General features: G+C 44.9%; 1 protein-coding gene across 1 annotated transcript in view; it reads left to right on the forward strand.

The window, feature by feature from the left end:
* LOC142250051 (complement factor H-related protein 4-like) overlaps window positions 1-18,475 on the forward strand; it is a 605,766-nt gene that overhangs the window by 437,346 nt on the left and 149,945 nt on the right. Inside the window, exon 7 of the mRNA XM_075322112.1 lies at window positions 648-830. Coding sequence (XP_075178227.1) covers window positions 648-830 — 183 coding nt within the window. The remainder of the gene's footprint in view (window positions 1-647; window positions 831-18,475) is intronic.

The following is an 18,475-nucleotide window of genomic DNA, read 5'->3' on the forward strand; positions in this document are numbered from 1 at the left end:
AGGAGCAGAGGCCTGAAGTCAGCACATGAGAGCGGGGGGAGCAGTGGCAGGGGGAGTGGCGGCAGAGGCGGGAGGGAGCGGCGGCGGCGGGGAGAGCAGCAAAGGGAGAGGGTAACAGCGGAGGCCCGGCGCCGGTAGTCATACATCCTGAACGGGTGATGGGGAGAAAATGCAGCACACAGCATATGCTGTGAGCTCCACAAAGATGGCGGAGATCTCCTCACTCTGCTGTGATCTGGACAGCCCAGGGGGTATGTCCACCTCACAGCACACGCAGTCTCTGTGTTAAGTATAGGGTTTTATGCACAGAGAGCTGCCATAAATGAGGGGAGTAACTGTCATTACAGAAAATCTAAGATGGCAGCCCCCAGTGTTTCAGTAAAGGTAGAATTAAATAAAAACAAAATAAACAGTGATTTTAATTTTGTATTAAAAATACTTGATTCCATAATCACTATTATTATTAATACCAAAATAAAAAAAGTGACACCTTACCTTTAAACTTACAGTAAAATAGTCTATCATGGTACTTGGGATATTTTGTGCTGTCAATTATGTGGCACTGAAGAAATAAGAAAAAAAAATCATTTTGGTTTTCCTTTGTTATATTCACTTAATTAATTTGCTTAATTGTCCTTCTTTTGCAGGAATCGGGGATCAGTGTGGTGCACCACCAACTGTACAATTTGGAGACACCATTGGTATCAGAAAAACTAGCTATAAATCTAATGAATATGTGGAGTATAAATGCCCAAATTTTTACCTTCTTAAAGGAGAGAAGATTGTGAGGTGTTTGAACGGTGTCTGGGGAGAAGCACCAGTTTGTCTAGGTATGTTCAATATTATTTATCACAATGTGTACAGAAACATCATTAAGGCAATTAAATCATATAACTGTTAGGGTTGTAATTTTGTTGCAATGTTAAAGCCCAAGCTTTAAGTTCCTGGCTGATGTCTTGAGAATTTGCTTCAGTATTGTCATATAATCTTCTTTCCTCATGATGCCATCTATTTTGTGAAGTGCACCAGTCCCTCCTGCAGCAAAACAAACCCACGACATCATGCTGCCACCCAGTGGCGTAACTAGAGTTTGATGGGCCCCGGTGCAAAGTTCAGAGCTGGGCCCCCCTTCCTCCACGTACACTGACACTTGGGATACGGGATAATGACGGGGTACGGGATAATAAGCAACCAGGTTTCCCGTGATATGAAATCCCTCTATCAGCACCCAGCGTTCCTATGTTCTGATATCCATCTTGTCCTCTGCACCCAGCTTTCCCATGCTCTGCTATACATCTTTCCCTCAGCACCCAGCTTTCCCATATCAGAGCATGGGAAAGCTGGGTGCTGAAAGATGTACAGCAGAGCATGGGAAAGCTGGGTGCTGAGGGAAAGAGCCTTCTTCCCTCACCACAAAACATTCCCATCCCATGCTTGTATCTTAGTCCCCCCTTGTATATAGTTCTCCAAATACTATAATGGCCCCCACATAGCCTTCCATATAGTATAAAGGGTCCCACATAACCCTTCATATATTAGCATGCACATCCATAGTCCTCCATGTATTATAATGCATTTCCCATAGTTCTCCATGTATTATAATTCAGCCCATAGTTCTCCATATATTATACTGCACCATAGTCCTCCATGTTTTATAATGCACCACCATAGTCCATGTATAAGGTAGCCCCCATAGTCCTATCTGTATTATAACACGACCCTACAAAACTTCATATTGCATTTTGCAGCCCCATACTCCTCCATGTATAAGGTGTCCTTCCAGCCCCCTAGACCTCCATGTATAATGCAGCCCTTGTCCATGTATAAGGTGTCCTTCATGTTTATTATGCAGTCCCCCCAGACCTTTATGTATAATAATGCAGCCAGCCTCCCCAGGCCTCCATGCATAATAATGCAGCCAGCCTCCCCAGGTCTCCATGTATAATAATGCAGCCAGCCTAACCAGGCCTCCATGTATAATAATACAGCCAGCCTCCCCAGGCCTCCATGTATAATAATGCAGCCAGCCTCCCCAGGCCTCCATGTATAATAATGCACCCAGCCTCCCCAGGCCTCCATGTATAATAATGCAGCCAGCCTCCCCAGGCCTCCATGTATAATAATGCAGCCAGCCTCTCTAGGCCTCCATGTATAATAATACAGCCAGCCTCCCCAGGCCTCCATGTATAATAATGCAGCCAGCCTCTCCAGGCCTCCATGTATAATAATGCTGCCAGCCTCCCCAGGCCTCCATGTATAGTATAATGCAGCCTCCCAGGCCTCCATGTACAGTATAATGCAGCCTCCCCAGGCCTCCATGTACAGTATAATGCATCCTCCCCAGGCCTCCATGTATAGTATAATGCAGCCTCCCAGGCCTCCATGTACAGTATAATGCAGCCTCCCCAGGCCTCCATGTACAGTATAATGCAGCCTCCCAGGCCACCATGTACAGTATAATGCAGCCTCCCAGGCCTCCATGTACAGTATAATGCAGCCTCCCCAGGCCTCCATGTACAGTATAATGCAGCCTCCCCAGGCCTCCATGTACAGTATAATGCAGCCTCCCCACCCCAGGCCTCCATGTACAGTATAATGCAGCCTCCCCACCCCAGGCCTCCATGTACAGAATCATGCAGCCTCCCCACCCCAGGCCTCCATGTACAGAATCATGCAGCCTCCCCACCCCAGGCCTCCATGTACAGTATCATGCAGCCTCCCCACGCCAGGCCTCCATGTACAGTATCATGCAGCCTCCCCACCATAGGCCTCCATGTACAGTATCATGCAGCCTCCCCACCCCAGGGCTCTGACCACCGTGTACTTACTTATATATATATATATATAAAAAAACAAGTACTCACCGCTCTCCTCCTTCCATAGCTGCTCTGTCCCGACGTCTCCTCGTTCCACTGCTGCTGTCCTCACCGCTCTCCTCCTTCCACTGCTGCTCATCCTCCCGTCTCCCCGCTCTCCGGATGCTCCGGTCGGCGTCCTCCCTCCCTGCGCTCTGTGCACTCAGCACAGCAGTCGCACAGGAGTGACGTCACCGCGCAGGCACAGGGGGAGAATGATGATGCAGAGCAGCGCCGGCCACTCTATGCTTCATTATTACTGTGCGCGGTGATGGTGGAGGGGGGCCCCGATTCCGCCGCTGACATCGGGCAGCGGGGCCCGGTGTCGGGGGCGGCAGCGGGTCATATAGTGGGCGCGTGCACTGTGACAGATCAGCGCAGCTTCTCTCTCACTGACAGGAGCTGGCTGCTGATCTGCCGGGTGGCCGCGGGCCCCAAACCTCCCGGGCCCGGTCACGATGGCGACCGCTGCGACCGCGGTAGTTACGCCCCTGCTGCCACCCCCATGTTTCACAGTTGGGATGCTGCTCTTAGGCTTCAAAGCTTTTCCTTTTTTCTCCAAACGTAATGATGGTCATTATGGCCAAACAGTTCAATTTTAGTTTCGTCAGACCACAGGACCACTCCAATAATTGAGGTCTTTGTTCCTGTGTGCATTTGCAAACATTAATCTGGCTTTTTAATGTTTCTTTTGGAGTAATTGCTTCTTCCTGGCAGAGTGGCCTTTCAGCACATGTTGATACAGTACTCGTTTCATTGTGGATAATGACACAATCTTACCAGCTTCCCCCAACATCTTCACAAGGTCTTTTGCGATTGTTCTTGGGTTGATATGCACATGTCTGACCAAAGCACATTTATCTCTGTTACACAGAACCCGTCTTCTTCCTGAGCGTTAAGGCCACGTCTCACTAAGCGATATCGCTAGCAACATCGCTGCTGAGTCACGGTTTTTGTGATGCATCAGCGATCTTGCTAGGGATGTCGCTGTGTGTGACATCCAGCAACAACCTGGCCCCTGCTGTGAGGTCGCTGGTTGTTGCTGAATGTCCGGGACCATTTTTTAGTTGTTGCTCTCCCGCTGTGAAGCACACATCGCTGTGTGTGACAGCGAGAGAGCAACGATCTGAAGGTGCAGGGAGCAGGAGTCAGCTTCTGGCAGCCTGCGGTAAGCTGCAACCAAGGTAAATATTCGGGTAACCAAGAGAAGCACTTTGCTTGGTTACCCGATATTTACCTTGGTTACTAGCGTCCGCCGCTCTCAGGCTGCCAGTGCCTGCTCCCTGCTCCCTGCACTCGTAGCCAGAGTACAGATCGGGTAAATAAGCAAAGCGGTTTGCTTATTATCCCGATGTGTACTCTGGCTACGAGTGCAGGGAGCCAGCGGTGTGCGCTGGTAACAAAGGTAAATAACGGGTAACCAAGCGCTTGGTTACCCGATATTTACCTTAGTTACCAAGCGCAGCATTGCTTCCACGCGTCGCTGGTGGCTGGGGGCTGGTCACTGGTCACTGTTGAGATCTGCCTGTTTGACAGCTCACCAGCGACCATGTAGCGACGCTCCAGCGATCACTGCCAGGTCAGATCGCTGTTGGGATCGCTGGCGCGTCGCTTAGTGTGACAGTACCTTTATGATGGCTGGACATTCCCATCTGGTTTGTACTTGCATAGGGAGATATATCTAGCAGGAAGGGGCCCAGGATGGGGACATATTTACCCGGGTGGGGGAAATATATGTCAGGATTGGAACATAGACTGCTCAGAAAAATAAAGGGAACACTTAGGCCCCTTTCACACATCAGTTTTTTGCCTTCATTCACAATCCGTTGGAAAAACTGATATAATGGATCCATCGAAAAAACGCATCAGTTGCATCAGTTTTTTGCATCCGTTTCTTCTGTTTTCCGATGCAACCGTTGTGATGCTGAGCATGCTCAGTTTAAAAAAATGGAATCCGTCTCTGGATTCTGTCATATGATGGATGATGATGAATCCTACTCCCATAGGCTTCCATTGTACCAAACAACGGACGGCGACGGATCCGACGCCGTCTGTTTTTTCGACGTAGCCAAAAAATGTCACTATGTGCATTGTCACCGTCCGATGGACACAGTTTTTCTATGGATCCGTCGAAAGACGGATGAAACGTGAGGCCATTCATCTCAATCCATCACTAATAAAAGTCAATGACAAAAAAAACGGATCCAGTGTCATCAGTCGCTGGATCCGTTTTTTTTAGAATTCAACTGATTGCGACTGACAGCAAAAGACTGATGTGAGAAAAGGGCCTTAAACAACACATTGTAACTCTAAAGCCTGCTTTACACCTTACGATTTCGCATACGATATCGCATGCGATCGTAACCACCCCCATCGTATGTGCGGCACGTTCAATTTGTTGAATGTGCCGCACAAACGATTAACCCCCGTCACACGCACTTACCCGTCCAAACGACCTCGATGTGGGCGGCGAACGTCCACATCCTGGAGTGGGAGGGACGTTTGGCGTCACATTGACGTCACGCGGCAGCTGGCCAATAGAAGCGGAGCGGCGGAGATGAGTGGGACGTAAACATCCCGCCCACCTCCTTCCTTCCGCATTGCTGGCCGGGAGCCGCAGGATGCAGGTAAGATCTGTTCATCGTTCCCGGGGTGTCACACACTGCAATGTGTGCTACCCCAGGTACGATGAACAACCTGACGTTCAATTTTTAGGAACTGAACGACGTGCATGTGAAGAACGTTTTAACGTTCAATCGCAATCGCACGTACCTGTCACACACTACAATGTACCTTACAATGCCGGATGTGCGTCACTTACGACGTGACCCCGCCGACACATCATAAGATATATTGTAGCGTGTAAAGCGGGCTTAAGTCAATCACATTTCTGTGAAATCAACTTGTCTAGTTTTGAAGCATCACTGATTGTGAATCAATTTCTCCTGTTGTTGTGCAAATGGAATAGACAACAGGTAGAAATTATGGGCAATTAGCAAGAAGGATAAAGGAATGCTTCTGCAGGTGGTGACCACAGACCATTTCTCTGTTCCCATCTTTTTTTCCTGTTGTTTTGGTCACCTTTGCATTTTGTCATTGCCCTCATCCCTAGAGGTAGCATGAGGCGGTTCCTGGGTTCCTTCTGATACATGACAATGCTAGGCTTCATGTGGCTCAAGTATATTAGCAGTTCCTGCATGATGAAAGCATTGATGCTATAGACTTGGTTGCCCAATGCCCATTCCCCAGGCCTGAATCCAATCAATCACATCAATCAGCAAGCAAAACTAGGTACTGAAACAAAAATCACCAATGACATTAAAATAAATCCCAAAATCTTTTATAAATACATTAATGCCAAAAGGAAAACAAAGGATAGTATTGGCCCCTTAAAATATAATAACAAGTTAGTTATAGAGGACAAACAAAAGACTGAGATATTAAATAGGCATTTCTCATCTGTGTTCACCAAGGAACTGACTGTACCAGGCATCATTCAACAAGTGAAAAATCAAAGTTCACCACCCGATATAATTAATTTAACACAAGAAGAAGTACGCCTACGTCTGAGTAAATTAAACATTGACAAATCCCCAGGGCCAGATGGCATTCATCCACGAATATTGAGGGAATTGAGCTCCGTAATTGACAGACCGCTGTATCTCATCTTTTTAGACTCGCTTGTAACAGGGTTGGTGCCTCAGGATTGGAGGATTGCTGATGTGGTACCGATATTTAAGAAAGGTAAGAGGGTAGATCCAGGCAACTACCGTCCAGTAAGCCTGACATCGGTACTATGCAAAGTTTTTGAGGGCATTTTAAGGGATGACATGCAAAAATATGTTGCAGAAAATAATATAATAACTGACAGACAGCATGGATTCATGAAAGATAAGTCATGTCTAATCAACCTGTTTGGGTTCTATGAGGGGGTAAGTGCAAACTTGGATATGGGTAATGCAGCTGATGTGATTTATTTGGACTTTGCAAAGGCATTTGATACTGTACCACATAATAGCCTTATACTAAAGCTCCAGAAGCAAGGACTGGGGGAAACTATATGCAACTGGGTAAGGAATTGGCTAAATGATAGGAAACAAAGAGTAGTCATAAATGGAACATTCTCTAAATGGGCTATAATCAGCAGTGGGGTGCCGCAGGGATCTGTGCTAGGACCAATTCTTTTTAATCTCTTTATTAATGACCTTGTGGATGGGATTGATAGTAAAGTGTCAGTCTTTGCTGATGACACAAAACTATGTAGGATATTAAAAACTGACCTTGATAGTATAATATTACAAAAAGATCTAGATAAGATGTCAGAACGGGCAGACACTTGGCAAATGAGATTTAATGTTGATAAATGTAAAGTAATGCACCTAGGACGGAGTAATCCTATAACTGCGTATACATTAAATGGAAGTAAACTCGGGACTACAGAACAGGAGAAGGACTTGGGTATTCTCATTACAAATAAGCTGAGCAGCAGCACTCAATGTCAGGCAGCAGCTGCAAAAGCAAACAAGATTCTAGGGTGTATAAAAAGAGAGATTAGATCCCGTAATCCCAATGTATTATTACCCCTCTATAAATCACTTGTAAGGCCACATCTGGAATATGGGGTCCAGTTTTGGACTCCACATTTTAAAAAGGACATTCAGAAGTTAGAGTCAGTTCAAAGGCAGGCAACTAGACTACTACAAGGAATGGAAGGCCTCCCATATGATGACAGGTTGAAAAAGTTAGATATGTTTAGCTTAGAAAAAAGATGTCTCAGAGGAGATCTCATTTATATGTATAAATACATGTGTGGTCAATATAAAGGACTGGCACATGACTTATTTCTTCCAAAGACAATACTAAGGACCAGGGGACACTCACTGCGAGTGGAAGAAAAGCGATTCCGACAGCTAAATAGGAAAGGGTTCTTTACAGTTAGAGCAGTCAGACTGTGGAATGCCCTACCACAAGAGGTAGTAATGGCAGATACTATAACAGCTTTCAAAAAAGGGCTGGATGATTTCCTCAGTACACACAACATTGTTGGTTATAAATGACTTAGTGACCAAATGTAGAACTGGTGGAGGAAGGTTGAACTAGATGGACCTAGGTCTTTTTTCAACCTTAGTAACTATGTTACTATGTTACATATGGGACAACATATCTTGCTCTGTCCACCAATTTCATATTGCACAACAGACTGTCCAGGAGTTGATTGATGCTTTAATCCAGGTCTGAGAGAAGATCCCTCAGGAGAACATCTACCGCCTCATCAGGGGCATGCCGAGCATACAGGCACATGGAGGCCACACACACGACTGTGCCTCATTTCCTTGTTTTGAGGCATTTCCACTGAATTTGGATCAGCCTGAAATTTGATTTTCCACTTAATATTAATTTTGGTTTACATTGATCAATTTTATGTTTATTGTTCTCAATGGATTCCACTATGTAATGAATAGATATTTGCACTGGAATATTTCATTCATTGAGAACTAGGATGTGGTACCTTAATGTTCCCTTTCTTTTTTTGAGCAGTGTATATACCAGGATGGGGTATATATCTGGCAGGAAGGGGCCCAGGATCGGGACATATTTAGCAGGATGGGGGAAATGTATACCAGGATGGGGGACATATTTACCAGGAAGGGGCCCAAGATGGGGACATACAGTCATATGAAAAAGTTTGGGCACCCCTATTAATGTGAACCTTTTTTCTTTATAACTATGGGTTTTTGCAACAGCTATTTGAGTTTCATATATCTAATAAATGATGGACTCAGTAATATTTCTGGATTGAAATGAGGTTTATTGTACCAACAGAAAATGTGCAATCTGCATTTAAACAAAATTTGACAGGTGCATAAGTATGGGCACCCTTATCAATTTCTTGATTTGAATACTTCTAACTACTGTTTACTGACTTACTGAAGGACTAAATTGGTTTTGTAACCTCATTGAGCTTTGAACTTCATAGGCAGGTGTATCCAATCATGAGAAATGGTATTTAAGGTGGCCACTTGCAAGTAGTTCTCCTATTTGAATCTCCTATGAAGAGTGGCATCATGGGCTCCTCAAAACAACTCTCAAATTATCTGAAAACAAAGATTATTCAACATAGTTGTTCAGGTGAAGGATACAAAAAGTTGTCTCAGATTTAAACTGTCAGTTTCCACTGTGAGGAACATAGTAAGGAAATAGAAGAACACAGGTACAGTTCTTGTTAAGCCCAGAAGTGGCAGGCCAAGAAAAATATCAGAAAAGCAGAGAAGAAGAATGGTGAGAACAGTCAAGGACAATCCACAGACCACCTCCAAAGACCTGCAGCATCATCTTGCTACAGATGGTGTCACTGTGCATCCATCAACAATACAGCGCACTTTGCACAAGGAGAAGCTGTATGGGAGAGTGAGCAAAAGAAGCCGTTTCTGCAAGCACGCCACAAACAGAGTCGCCTGAGGTATGCAAAAGCACATTTGGATAAGCCAGTTACATTTTGGAAGAAGGTCCTGTGGACTGATGAAACAAAGATTGAGTTGTTTGGTGATACAAAAAGGCGTGATGTATGGAGGCAAAAAAACATGGCATTCCAAGAAAAGCACTTGCTACCCACAGTAAAATTTGGTGGAGGTTCCATCATGCTTTGGGGCTGTGTGGTCAATGCCGGCACCGGGAATCTTGTTAAAGTTGAGGGTCGCATGGATTCAACTCAGTATCAGCAGATTCTTGACAATAATGTGCAAGAATCAGTGACGAAGTTGAATTTACGCAGGGGATGGATATTTCAGCAAGACAATGATCCAAAACACTGCTCCAAATCTACTCAGGCATTCATGCAGAGGAACAATTACAATGTTCTGGAATAGCCATCCCAGTCCCCAGACCTGAATATCATTGAACATTTGTGGGATGATTGGAAGCGTGCTGTCCATGCTCGGCGACCATCAAACTTAACTGAACTGGAATTGTTTTGTAAACAGGAATGGTCAAAAACACCTTCATCCAGGATCCAGGAACTCATTAAAAGCTACAGGAAGCGACTAGAGGCTGTTATTTCTGCAAAAGGAGGATCTGCAAAATATTAATGTCACTTTTATGTTGAAGTGCCCATACTTATGCACCGGTCAAATTTTGTTTAAATGCAGATTGCACATTTTCTGTTAGTACAATAAACCTCATTTCAAATCAGAAATATTACTGAGTCCATCATTTATTAGATATATGAAACTGAAATAGCTGTTGCAAAAACCCAAATTGTTATAAAGAAAAAAGGTTCACAATAATGGGGGTGCCCAAACGTTTTCATATGACTGTAAATAACAGAATATGAGACATATTTACCAGGAAGGGGCCCAGGATGGGGGAGGACATGTATACAAGAATATGGGATATATTTGCCATGAAGTGGATCAGAATGGGGGGACACTACTATATTATGAAGGGGTATGGGGGCAACAAAACTTGTCTTTGTAGGATTTAGAACATTAAGGTGGGGACATAGTTACCAGGATGGGGGACATATTTACCAGGAATAGGCATAGGATGGGGGACATTTATACCAGGATGGGAGACATATTTGCCAGAATGTGGGACATATTTACCAATGAAAGGGATGTATTCACCAGGATGGCGGACATATATTTACCAGGATTGGGGGACATGTATACCAGGAAGGGGCCCAGGATGGGGGAAAATTACAATATAATAAAGGGGAGGGCACTACGAAGGCACATACATCTGACCAACATGTGGAGTGTGTGTGTGTGTGTATGTGTGTTTGTGTGTGTGGGAAGGGGGGGCGGAGTAGGTCAAAATTCTGCCCCAGAATTATGCCACCATGGATCCAAGAGATCTGCAGAGAGACATTTATACCATGATGGGGACATGCATACCATGATGGGAAAATATATATCAAGATGGGCTCAGGATGGAAGACCTTTTGACATGTGTATCTCTCACGGGTGAAAGATATGTGACACATCTGTAATCTGAGCTGCATTCATTCTTGGGTGGATCAGCATATTAAACGTAATTGCTTTCTGTTGGCACTTCAGGAGTTAATGTCAGTTTTTTCCTGCTAGCAGCTCCTAGCTAATCACCTCATGTGAAGCTGGTTTATGACCCCTCTCATCTCTTTTAATTAGTCTTCCCATCCTTGAGTTCTGCCGGAAAGAGAATCTTTTGTTCCTGACCACCCAGGTGACTGCACATCTTTACGAGCTGCTGGATATCTGCTGGTTATATTCATTTGTTGAAGCCGTGTTGTTGCAGCTTTCAAGTTTGTGTTGTGTTGTTGTTCCCCTGCCTGTCTATCTATCCATGTGTTATAGTATTTGTAGTTGTGAGACTAGCACTTTCGCCAGCCTGCTCACTAGCCAGGGAGAGTGCAGGGCTGGCTAGAGTATGAGGTATTCTGTTCAGCAACAGGTTGAAAGAATCTGTATTTTGACATTACAAGTGCAGAGTACAGCCTCAGGTGAGGTTAGGAGACATCCCTGCTCTCCTTACCATTGAGCAAGGGCCCACCATTGTTACTGTGTCTTTTTTGTTTGTTGTATGATGTGTAGTGGACCAGATGTCCGCAGGTCTAAGCGCAACTGTCACACTGTGATTTTGGACTCTAACACCTCCAAGCGTGACATTATTTCCGGCCCTATAATATTTTCTCCAAGTCAATATGGCTCAGGTGATGGCTTTTGCACACCTTATGCAGATCCTTTTGCAGGATGTTACGTCTCTGCAATCGCAGGTGGTGCAGCAGTTGTAACATATTGCAGGTTTTCTGGCTGTGACGTGCATCCAAATTCAGCCGGAAGCCAAGATTGCTCTAGTTTTTGCGGGGAAAGAAGCAAATTTGTTTCATTTAGGGATGCTTGCAAGCTGTATTTCAAGCTTTGCCCTCGTTCCTCAGGAAGTGAGGAACTTTGAGTGGGGAACATTGTCTCTTTGTTGTTGGCAGATTCTCAGTCCTGGGCCTTCTTTTTGCTGACTGACTCTGAATTGTTACAGTTGGTAGATGATTTTTTCGTGACTTTAGCTCTTGTATACTGTGACCCTAATGGCACCTCCCTAGCAGAGTCTAAACTCCATTGGCTCCTGCAGGGGGCACAGCTGGCTCAGGAGTACTGCTTAGAGTACCGGAGATGAGCCACTGATACTGTTTGGAATGATGCTCAACTTAGGAGTCATTTCTACCAGGGGTTGTCAGACCCCTGAGGGACTCACTAGTGCAATGTTCTGCTCCCGAGTCATTGGAAGCCGCCATGTCACTTGCTATCAGGGTGGATAGGCAATTCAGGGAGCGATCCACTAAGACACTGCCCTCGTTTTTCTCCCTAGGGAGGAGGTCTCACTGATGCAGTTAGATGCACCCATGCAGTTGAGGGGAGCGTCGTCTCATACTGGGTCACTTGTGGTTCACCATGGGATTGGGGCATGTTTCTATAGCGGTCTTAAGGTTCACTTTATTAGGGTTTGTCTATCTGTGCCCAAAAACGTTACGCCATCTAAAAAGCCCCCCTGGTCGTATGAAGGGAGACGACCAGGGTGTGTATATTTCCTCCTTTAACATGTCTCAGTTCACGATAACAACAGAGGTGGGAATCTGACTGAGACAATTTCTGTTTTTGTGGACAGTGGAGCAAGAACTAACTTGGTAGATACTCACTTTGCTCAGGTCAGGCATCTGTTCTGTAGTGCGTTGGTGAGATCCATCCCTATATTGGTCATCGATTCTACTCCTCTCAGCCTGAGGAAGCTTAACAAAGCCGTACATGGGTAAACCTGTGGATAGTCTCTCCACAGGGAGCGTCTATCTTGTTATGCCTTAAACGGTTTGCCTACTCTCATCATTTTGGGCCTTCCCTGGCTAAAAAAACACAATCCGGCAATTGGCTGGTGGTCAGAAAAAGTGGTTAGTTGGGGCAGTTTTTGCAAAAATAATTGCTTGGGTACTACCATCTCTGCCGTTCTTATAAATAACATGCCCTCTTGTCTGACTGAGGAGACCATGGTGTTTCCAAAGAAAAGGGGTGATATGCTACCCTCATCCCAGGTTAATAGTATTTATAGTAGGCCTCAGTGCTCCCCCAGTAGAGGTGCCACAGGGAGGGTGGTCATCACCTCTAAGTGTCCTGTGTATGAGGGTAAAGTATTGAAGAGATGGGGGGACACTTCTGTTGTCGGTCCTTCAAGGGATTTGTCTTCTGGCAAAAAACGTATGCATGGTAATAAACGAGCAGGTCTGGAGCTGTGTGTGAAGAAATGCGTTGGGTGTCCACTCAACACATCAAGTGAAAGTGTGCTTCTGGGCCTCTGGGCTCGAGGTTTATCAGTCCATATAGAGTAGCGGACATTATTAATCCTATGGCTGTTAAACTGGAGCTACGCCCTGTATTTAATAACATGAAGTTTTTCACAGGTCAGCTTTCAGGAGATTTACGCATCTTTGGAGCTCAGTTTATTACCACCACTTACAGTTTGCACTTGTTATGATCTTGATGGTCAAGTGACAGCAGAAGGGAACACTAGAGTTTTGGTGTGTTCTTTCCGTAGGTCGTATCTGGACAGGTCCACTCTTGAGGGTCCTGAGGCCCCTCTTAGAAAGGTGGGTCCTGTCACGAGTATCACTCACGGCTGAGAGATGTGTGACAGTTCTTTGATCTGAGCTTCTTTCATTCTTGTGTGGATCAGCATACTAAATGTATTTGCTTTCTGTTGGCACTTCAGGAGTTAATGTCAGTTTTTTCCTGCTAGCAGCTCCAAGCTAAATCACCTCATGTGCAGCCAATTTGTGACCCTTACCATTTCCTTTAAGTAGTCTCCCCATCCTTGAGTTTCTGCCGTAAAGAGAGCCTTCTGTTCCTGATCACCCAGGTGATTGCACCTCTCTAGGAGCTGCTGGATATTTTCTGGTTATATTCATTTGTTGGAACCGTGTTGTTGCAGCTTTCAAGTTTGTGTTGTGTTATTGTTTCTCTGCTTGTCTATCTACCCCTGTGTTGTATTATTTGTAGTGATGGGACTAGTGCTCTCACTGACCTGCCTACTTGCCATGGCGAGTGCAGGGCTGGCTAGGGTACGAGGTATCCTATTTGGTGACAGGTTGAAAAAAGTGCCGGGTACAGCCTTAGGTGAGGTTAGATGGTCTGCCCTCTCTCTAGAGCCAGGGAACACTGTTGTTCTGTTGTTATTGTGTCCCCAGTGTTCCCTTTGTTTGTTGTGTGCGCCAGACGTCTGTAGATCTGAGAGAAACTGTTGGTGAATTCGGACACTAGCAACTCTGAGCGTGACACATATATACCAGGATGGGAACATACAGTATATACCAGGTTGGGGGACATATTTACCAGAATGGGCCATAATTATCAGGATGAGAACATATATACAAGGGTTGGCCCAGGATACAGGACATACAGTGCCTACAAGTAGTATTCAACCCCCTGCAGATTTAGCAGGTTTACACATTCGGAATTAACTTGGCATTGTGACATTTGGACTGTAGATCAGCCTGGAAGTGTGAAATGCACTGCAGCAAAAAAGAATGTTATTTCTTTATTTATTTATTTTTTTAAATTGTGAAAAGTTTATTCAGAGGGTCATTTATTATTCAACCCCTCAAACCACAAGAATTCTGTTTGGTTCCCCTAAAGTATTAAGAAGTATTTCAGGCACAAAGAACAATGAGCTTCACATGTTTGGATTAATTATCTCTTTTTCCAGCCTTTTCTGACGAATTAAGACCCTCCCCAAACTTGTGAACAGCACTCATACTTGGTCAACATGGGAAAGACAAAGGAGCATTCCAAGGCCATCAGAGACAAGATCATGGAGGGTCACAAGGCTGGCAAGGGGTACAAAACTCAAGGAGTTGGGCCTACCTGTCTCCACTGTTGGGAGCATCATCCGGAAGTGGAAGGCTTATGGAACTACTGTTAGCCTTCCACAGCCTGGACAGCCTTTGAAAGTTTCCACCCAATCCGAGGCCAGGCTTGTCCGAAGAGTCAAGGCTAACCCAAGGACAACAAGGAAGGAGCTCAGGGAAGATCTCATGGCAGTGGGGACATTGGTTTCAGTCAATACCATAAGTAACATACTCCACCGCAATGGTCTCCGTTCCAGACGAGCCCGTAAGGTACCTTTACTTTCAAAGCGTCATGTCAAGGCTCGTCTACAGTTTGCTCATGATCACTTGGAGGACTCTGAGACAGACTGGTTCAAGGTTCTCTGGTCTGATGAGACCAAGATCGAGATCTTTGGTGCCAACCACACATGTAACATTTGGAGACTGGATGGCACTGCATACGACCCCAAGAATACCATCCCTACAGTCAAGCATGGTGGTGGCAGCATCATGCTGTGGGGCTGTTTCTCAGCCAAGGGGCCTGGCCATCTGGTCCGCATCCATGGGAAGATGGATAGCACGGCCTACCTGGAGATTTTGGCCAAGAACCTCCGCTCCTCCATCAAGGATCTTAAGATGGGTCGTTATTTCATCTTCCAACAAGACAACGACCCAAAGCACACAGCCAAGAAAACCAAGGCCTGGTTCAAGAGGGAAAAAATCAAGGTGTTGCAGTGGCCTAGTCAGTCTCCTGACTTTATCCCAATTGAAAACTTGTGGAAGGAGCTCAAGATTAAAGTCCACATGAGACACCCAAAGAACTTAGATAACTTGGAGAAGATCTGCATGGAGGAGTGGGCCAAGATAACTCCAGAGACCTGTGCCGGCCTGATCAGGTCTTATAAAAGACGATTATTAGCTGTAATTGCAAACAAGGGTTATTCCACAAAATATTAAACCTAGGGGTTGAATAATAATTGACCCACACTTTTATGTTGAAAATTTATTAAAATTTAACTGAGCAACATAACTTGTTGGTTTGTAAGATTTATGGATCTGTTAATAAATCATGCTCTTGTTTGAAGTTTGCAGGCTCTAACTTATTTGCATCTTATCAAACCTGCTAAATCTACAGGGGGTTGAATACTACTTGTAGGCACTGTATATACCAGGATGGGGACATATTTACCAAGAAGGGGCCCAGGATAGGGGGCCATATTTACCAAGATGGAAACATACTTAACAGGAAAGGGCCCAAGATGGAATCAAATTTAACAGGATGGAAGACATACCAGGATGGGGACTAGGATGTGGGACATATATACCAGGATTGGGGACATTTTTACCGTGAAGTGGCTCAAGATGGGGGGCACTACTACATAGTGAAGGAGTATAGGGGCAAAACGTATGTCTTAATACGATTTAGAACATTAGGGTGGGGACATATTTACCAGTATGGGGACATATTTACCAGGAATAAGAATAGGATGGGGACATTTAACTAGGATGGGAGATATACTTGCCATAATGAGGGACATATTTACCAATGAAATGGACATATACACCAGGATGGGGGACATATTTACGAGGTTTGGGGGACATGTAAACCAGGAAGGAGCCCAGGATGGGGGAAAATGACTACATAACAATGTATCAATGTCTTGATACATTTTAGAACACTATGAGGGCCCATACATCTGACCAACATGTGGCGTGTGTGTGTGTGTGTGTGTGGGGGGGAGGGGGGATCAGATCCATATCTCCTCCAGGGACCATCAGACTCTATTTATGCCACCATGGATCCAAGAGATCTCTAGAGTGATACAAGAAACTGTAGTGAGTAACTGCATTACTTCCAGTGTGATGACATCCTTTTTCAGGAGGGGTGATAGACACTCCAAGGAAGTGAGTGCAGCCCCAGCCTCCTGTGATGTCATGTTTGAGGCTCTTCTAAATTAAAACATCACAGGAAGTGCAGTGAAAAAAATACATTAAGGGATTAGCTAGACAGGGAGAAGTGTAATGTATTGTTCAATAATGCTAAGCTCAATATGATATGATAACTACAAAAGTGGTAGAATTAGAGATGAGAGAACCTTTAAAGGCTCAGTTTGCTGAGCCCAACAGAACAAACGCTACCTTTTCCAAACCGTTAACGAATCGAACTCCGAACCTTTTCGAACCCCATTGGATTCAATGGGAGGCCAAATGTAAGGCAGAGAAAACACCTTTAGGTGGGTCAAAAAGTTTTCAAAACAGCAAAAGTATGCTTACTGTACCACTGTATTGGCATAGCCATTAGCTTCCTAGACTATTGACATAACAAATATAGAGGTTGAGAGGAAGCAGGACAGAGAAGACACAACTTAGGGACCAATCTTAGAGTCTGGATATTTAAAAACATTTTAGGCAGACAGCAGAAAAGCAGCATCAATCCCCCCATTTCCCTATAGAGTGTTTGCACACCAAGGACGTATGGTCCAAACAACACATAGGATGTGGGCTCGGATTTTCATTTAAAAAAAACAAGAGATGCATGAGTAGCATAGGCCTCTTTCTCCCAGATCCCTGCCACTACAGACAAAAGACAATTTGGTGTCTCCACATTTACAAAAATTAAGGTCACCAGATACAAGCAAGATGACAGACAGGCGTAGGCCTCTTGCTCCTAGAACCCTGGCACTACAGCATTTCCTAGTCTGCAGTCTGGGACTGGTAACAAAACGAATCTCCATCTAACCAAGCCAAAAGGTATCAAGAAGTAGGATGATAGTAAATCACCCTACCCACACAAACTCCATAGAAAATGCAAAGACAGGAGGACAAAGGAGTTTTTTTGTGTAATCAAGCAATTATTTTATTTTTGAAAATATTTTTTAGATTTTATATTTTATATACGTATGGTGACAGTATACTAAAACAGATGAAAACATACACATCTAAAACACATAAGTGAGTAAAAAAATGTGAATAGGGGATATCAACCGGTATGGAAAACTTTAATGAGACTCAGCATTTTAAGGTAGTCATATACAGAAGAATTATGACATTTTTTTTTCCCCCTCACAGTAAAGCATATAATCAGTAAAGTGCAATGTGCAAACGTGAATAGTAGCAGTTCCTAAATGTAAAGGCCCCGTCACACTAAGCAACATCGCTAGCAACATCGCTGCTAACGAACAACTTTTGTGACGTTGCTAGCGATGTTGCTGTGTGTGACATCCAGCAACAACCTGGCCCCTGCTGTGAGGTCGTTGGTTGTTGCTGAATGTCCTGGGCCATTTTTTAGTTGTTGCTGTCCCACTGTGAAGCACAGATCGCTGTGTGTGACAGCGAGACAGCAACAACTAAATGTGCAGGCAGCAGGAGCCGGCTTCTGCGGAGGCTGGTAACCAATGTAAACATCGGGTAACCAAGAAGCCCTGTCCTTGGTTACCCGATATTTACCTTCGATACCAGCCTCCGCCGCTCTCACTGCCTGTGCTGCCGGCTCCTGCTCTGTGCACATGTAGCTAGCTGCAGGACACATCGGGTTAATTAACCTGATGTGTGCTGTAAGTAGGAGAGCAGGGAGCCAGCGCTAAGCATTGTGCGCTGCTCCCTGCTCTGTGCACATTTAGCTGCAGCACACATCAGGTAATTAACCCCATGTGTGCTGTAGCTAGGAGAGCAGGGAGCCAGTGCTAAGCATTGTGCGCTGCTCCCTGCTCTGTGCACATGTAGCTGCAGCACACATCAGGTAATTAACCCCATGTGTGCTGTAGCTAGGAGAGCAGGG

This window comes from Anomaloglossus baeobatrachus, chromosome 8 (assembly GCF_048569485.1).
Source record: "Anomaloglossus baeobatrachus isolate aAnoBae1 chromosome 8, aAnoBae1.hap1, whole genome shotgun sequence".
In the NCBI taxonomy this organism is placed as follows: domain Eukaryota; kingdom Metazoa; phylum Chordata; class Amphibia; order Anura; family Aromobatidae; genus Anomaloglossus; species Anomaloglossus baeobatrachus.